Source organism: Priapulus caudatus, unplaced genomic scaffold (genome assembly GCF_000485595.1).
Source record: "Priapulus caudatus unplaced genomic scaffold, Priapulus_caudatus-5.0.1 Scaffold49, whole genome shotgun sequence".
Classification (NCBI taxonomy): domain Eukaryota; kingdom Metazoa; phylum Priapulida; class Priapulimorpha; order Priapulimorphida; family Priapulidae; genus Priapulus; species Priapulus caudatus.
The window spans coordinates 717,971-723,389 of record NW_014577110.1 but is presented as its reverse complement, the minus strand read 5'-3'; the positions used below and the strand labels follow the sequence as shown (position 1 = coordinate 723,389).

Genomic DNA, 5,419 nt, shown 5'->3' with positions numbered 1-5,419 from the left:
GTGTGTGTGTGTGTGTGTGTGTGTGTGTGTGTGTGTGTGTGTGTGTGTGTGTGTGTGTGTGTGTGTGTGTGCGCACACGGGCGTGTACGGAAGGGGGGGGGTCCAGGGGGTCCGGACCTCCCCTGCTCGTGCAGAAAACACATCTGAGGAAGTATAATTTTAAAATTCCTCAGACCCCCCCTTCGCGTACTCGCTACTTGTGTACCCCCCACATTTCAAAATGGATTTGCGCGCCTGTGTGTGTATGTGTGTGTACACACGAAATCAATGTTGCAAGCTGTGCCGCTAAGTTTCGTCATCCGCTCGTCGTATTGTGGTGACGTCACCCATTGAGATGCTCAGCTGTTTCATATGCCACAAGGCCACATCAGTGAGTGAATCAGTGAAATAACAAGGTGAAATAACTTGTTTGTGTACGTATATATATGTGTGGCAACATCGGTTGCCGGTTACTTCTTTACGGAACTGACATAGCTATGAGAAACGTTATTTAAAGTCAGCTAGTAACACCTAGTAGTAGTAGAGGAAAATGTGAAATCCGTAGCGCTATGCACTTATTTGCTGTTCGGACTTCGGTCTGACAATGTAAATTGTAACACACACTCAGGAACCGGCTACACTCGAGTAACGAGTTGAAGCAAATGGAACTTTGCGAACGCGATCGCACATGGTAACCTGATCACAGATATCTAGAAAAAGTGAAGTTTGCATTCGAGTTAGTATTCACTAGAAACATGGCAGCGATCGTTGGCTCTCCACCTGAGACGCCGGCTGCAACGCCGAGCGAGGAGACGGCGCCAACCGCATTCGGAGCTAATCTGTTTGCAAGCGATGACATGGACATGGGACAGTTCGACGAAGACTTCAATTTGAGCAAGAAGGTAAAAGAACCTCGCAGAAAGTACATACAAAATATAGAGTAGATCTGTATTAGTTTATGTATTACTATTAGTATTACTATTAGAGTGAATTGCACAGTGACTATTTACTATAATTTCGTATAACTAGTACTATAACTATATAAGCTATACCTGTGCAAAAAGAATGGTATGGGTCTATGGCCCTGCCACATTTTGGATCCAGAGAGACATGATACAAGATTGTGTGGCACAGCAACAAAAATCATGCAGTCATTCTCCAGATTAGCTGAATCAAAAAGATTAGAATTTAATATGAACAAAACAAATACAATGGTTATAAAATTCACAAACAAAGAAAGGATAGAGAAGGAGATATTAATAGGCAACCAAGTAATCAAAAAATGCACCAAATATTTATACCTAGGGGATTTAATTAATGATATAGGAGATTATAACGATATGATAAGAGTCCGAACTGAAAAATGTAGGTTCATGATGAGGAAAATATTATCATGGGCAGAAGAGCAAAATTATGGAAATCATACTATAGAAGCAAGATTTAAATTATACGAATGCACAGTTTGACCCTCCTTCCTAAATAACAGTGAAAGATGGACTAACTTAACTAAGGAAGAAGTAAAAATGTTGGAGGATTTCCAAAATGAGCGCCTGCGCAAAATAATATTCACGCAGAAAACCTACCGAAAGACATTGAAAGACGATGAAAACTCCAATGAAAGATACGGAGAAATCAGTAAAAATAACCTATAGTTTCTATACGTAAATCGTGGTAGATACATATAAAAATGCATTATTTTATTGAAAATCTCCATATTTACTTATAAAACATCCAAGAGATGGCGCTGTGGCATGTAAACGTTAGCTCCGAACATTGTGTGTGTTTTATTGAATTGTTCAATGAATGACGCACTCGTTCACTTCCAACAGCGAGTGGAAATGCAGAAAATTTTCCTGTTCAATGCGAAATGCATCGGCCGGGCATTTAATTATTTACGAAAAGTAAACAGGCTGGGGAAAGGAACTGGTCACGTCGGTGACGCCCCATTCATGTCCATCAACGAAGAAGGCGGGGCTTATTCTGATTACGGAGATGCGGAAATGCAACAGAAGGACGTAGCGCAGTGCGCTAAACAGCGTGTTATTTTCGTTTTTGTGCCAAACTCTATCGTAGGAAACTGTTCTAGCCTAGCAGAATGCCCTAGTTCTTGAGATCGGCGATTTCGTACCTCAATGGGTCCCCACCTTTGAAATTATAATGGAGAGGTGCGGCGTACGCTGTGATTGGAAGACACAAAGTGTCAATCCTCGGCGCGCCTCGGCATCATGGCCGCATCACGTCGAGAATCAACCCCGAAGTAAGCCCGCGGGTTTGCAATCTACGTACAGTCTACACGCGCAATATAACGCAATATATAATATAACATATCTATGTGACGTGCAAATACGTTGACGGTAATAGTTAATACTTAGCCCAACACTGCTGTAAGATACACGTATGGTACAGTAATATATAACCGTTTCTTGGAGCTAGTAAATACTACACATTTGTGTATACAAGATATAGGTTCATGATCTGGCTCGTCGTAATACTCACAGATTGACGAGGAAGGGATGCTTCACTGTCTCCAGTATGTTCTTCTCGTTGTTAACGTGTTGCACCTGCTTTAGTCGCACGACGTCCTCTATTGCCATGATCTTCAGCGCGTTGTAGCATTTCGTCTCCCGGTCTCTACACAGCACTACCCTGCCGAATGTTCCAGTCCCTGCAAACATAACGTGAGGCACAGCGGTGATAAAATGCACGCGGAGATTGAGATTGGAATTCAAAGTCAATCACATCATTGGCACAACCTATGGTTTATACTATACACTCGTGTAGTTTATCGACAATAGATATCCATATCTATCATCTCGCTCTCTCTCTCTCTCACTCACTCACTCACTCACTCACTCAACTCTCTCTCCTCTTCTCTCTCGTCCTCTCTCGCTCTCTTCTCTCTCTCTCTCCCCTCTCTCTTCTCTCTCTCTCTCTCTCCTCTCTCTTTCTCTCTCTCTCTACTATTATACTATATTATAATATAGCGCTGTCGAATCATGGGTCAATCATAAGAGCGGCGCGCGCGTAACGATCTTCCGATCTTGCGTGGCATTAGAGGTTATACAGGTCGCAAACTCCCAACCACACATAGATCAGGGCTTCCAAAGCTGCTTCAGGCGACACGTACAATACGGTAATAAACACGCTCCCGACGCCAGTACGAATGGACACGAACAGGGCGAACCGTGAATGGCCCCTAACAAGTATCCATTAATTACATACATTTGTCTTCGCACGACCGCAGGTCAGTTAATGTGTACGCGAGGCTACTACGCTACGGGAGCGTCGTTGTATGTTCGACATCATGGTGGTGAACTAGTTCCATGCAGGACAAAATTATAGAACGTCGGCGCGAATGTTTTCGCCCTCACGCTTTCGTTCTGCTCTATAATTTTGCTTGTTATGTAACAGCAGCGGGCGTGCGTGCGTGACTGCGTGTTGCAGAGCAAGGCAAATTTAGCACGGAAATTATCGGTTAATAAATTAAGGGCGAGAGAGCTAGAGAAACATGAGGCTATTGCGGTTAGTAAATACATTTTCGTGTCTTATTTACCATCATTTAATTATTGAAACATTCATTGCCCGTGGGCATATAGAACGCGGCAACACACACGAAATACATAGTAATGAACGGTTACGAACGCGCTGTAAGCGCATATAACTCTAGCGATGCCACCGGAGGAAATGGGTGGAGTTATAATGATATTATACAATATATATTAGGGAGGAAGCGGAGCGGGACCGGAGGAGGCATGAGGGGAGCGAGTTTAGAGAAGGAGGCAAGGAGCGAGGCAAGAGCCATACGTGGTTACATAACGACTAGGGGAACGCGCGGAGGCAGGAGCGGACGGTGGGCTAGACCAGCAAGGAGTGATGATAAGAAGCAGGAGGGTTGCGAATCGAGGACACATGCGGAGGAGAAGAAGAACAAAATAATAACAGAGAGCAGGGACCGATTGCATGAGGAGGGTGGAGGAGGCAGGAGGAGACAGCAGGAGTAGTTGAGCTCCGAATTCGAGGAGCGAGGAGGAGGAGGCAGGAGGAGGAGCGAGATAGAGGATGAGCATCGTCGGTGGTGGCAGCTTAGCGGCGGCCGACGGAAAGGAATGAGATGGAGGAGCAGGCGGAGGAAGAGCAAGAAGAGTATGCATGACGCTGATAACATTTAACCAGTTACACGACAGCAAACAGAACAAACACACACTGTAACAGCCCGCGAAGATGCCACATTAGAGACTACGATGCTAGCCTCCTGTTGGCACGCTGGTTGTCAATGGTAGAAGCATGTCATAAAATGCAACGGTAGAAGAATATATGCACATGAGATAATCGCATGTGCATTGCGCGTAGGCAAAATGATGGGTTGTATTGACGTCCCTATAGCCAGAGGCTGCCTCTTATTTCGTAAGACAGCTCTAGCGATACAGCATTTCGCCTCTAGATCTGTCACAGCTTGTGGCAGTGCGAAATACTATATAACCATAGTATAAGCCGTGTATTACCACCATAACGATAACCATTTATAACATTCAATATATAATGCTGTCGATAAAACCACGATGAACTCAAGCAGAAGTGATTAATATGTAGTCGCCTAGGATATTTGTTATATTTACATTAGTAATTTATACATTTATCAAACTTTATATAGGAGTAAGTATATTTATCATATACATTGTGCTGTTTTCGGCTCAGCAAAGCGGATTAATACACATCATTAATCATTTTCTCTCTCTCTCCCATTTCCTTGTTCCATTTTCTCTCCCTTTCGGGTCTTGTATCTTTTCTCGCCCGCTCTCTTTGTTCTTGTGTCGCGCTCTTTATCTCGCTCCCTCGCTCTCCTCCCCCTGTCCTCACTTCTCTTCTGTCTGTCTGTCTGTCTGTCTGTCTGTCTGTTCTGTCTGTCTGTCTGTCTGTTATGTCTGCTCTGTCTGTCTGTCTGCATGTCATGTCTGTCTGATCTGTTTTCCTGCTCTGTCTGTCTGCCTGCCTGCCTGTCTGTCTGTCTCGTCTGTCTGTCTGTCTGTCTGCTCTGTCTGTCTGGTGTGTGTGTGTGTGCTGTGGTGTAGTTGTGTGTGTGTGGTCTGTGCGGTCGCGCGGGGCGTCACCACTGCTCGTCGTGGCCCAGCTGTGTGTGCTGACGGTATGTGTGTGTCTCTCGCTGCTCTCCTCTCTCGCCGCTCCCTCATTCCTTCTCCCTCCCTCGTCCGAATCTCTCTTATTTCGCTTCTCTGCTCTCTCTCTCTCTCTCTTTCTACTCTCTCTGCTCTTCTCTTACTTATAATATATATTACTACTAGTATATATATCGACAACTCATATCACAGGAAGCCCTAATAACACCCATAATCATACTAAGGAATTAATGAATTAGCTCGTTGATATATAGATATCGTCAAGAGCTAATAATACTTAGGTATTTACTCAGGGTTATTAATAT

General features: G+C 44.3%; 1 protein-coding gene across 3 annotated transcripts in view; it reads left to right on the top strand.

Annotated features, from left to right (window-relative positions):
* Positions 1 to 360: 360 nt before the first annotated feature.
* Positions 361 to 5,419, top strand: part of LOC106820846 (GTP-binding protein 1-like) — a 17,975-nt gene continuing 12,916 nt past the window's right edge. For all 3 annotated transcript variants that reach the window (XM_014825435.1, XM_014825433.1, XM_014825434.1), the window contains exon 1: positions 361 to 881. In XM_014825435.1, coding sequence (XP_014680921.1) covers positions 735 to 881 — 147 coding nt within the window. In that variant the 5' untranslated portion in view covers positions 361 to 734. The remainder of the gene's footprint in view (positions 882 to 5,419) is intronic.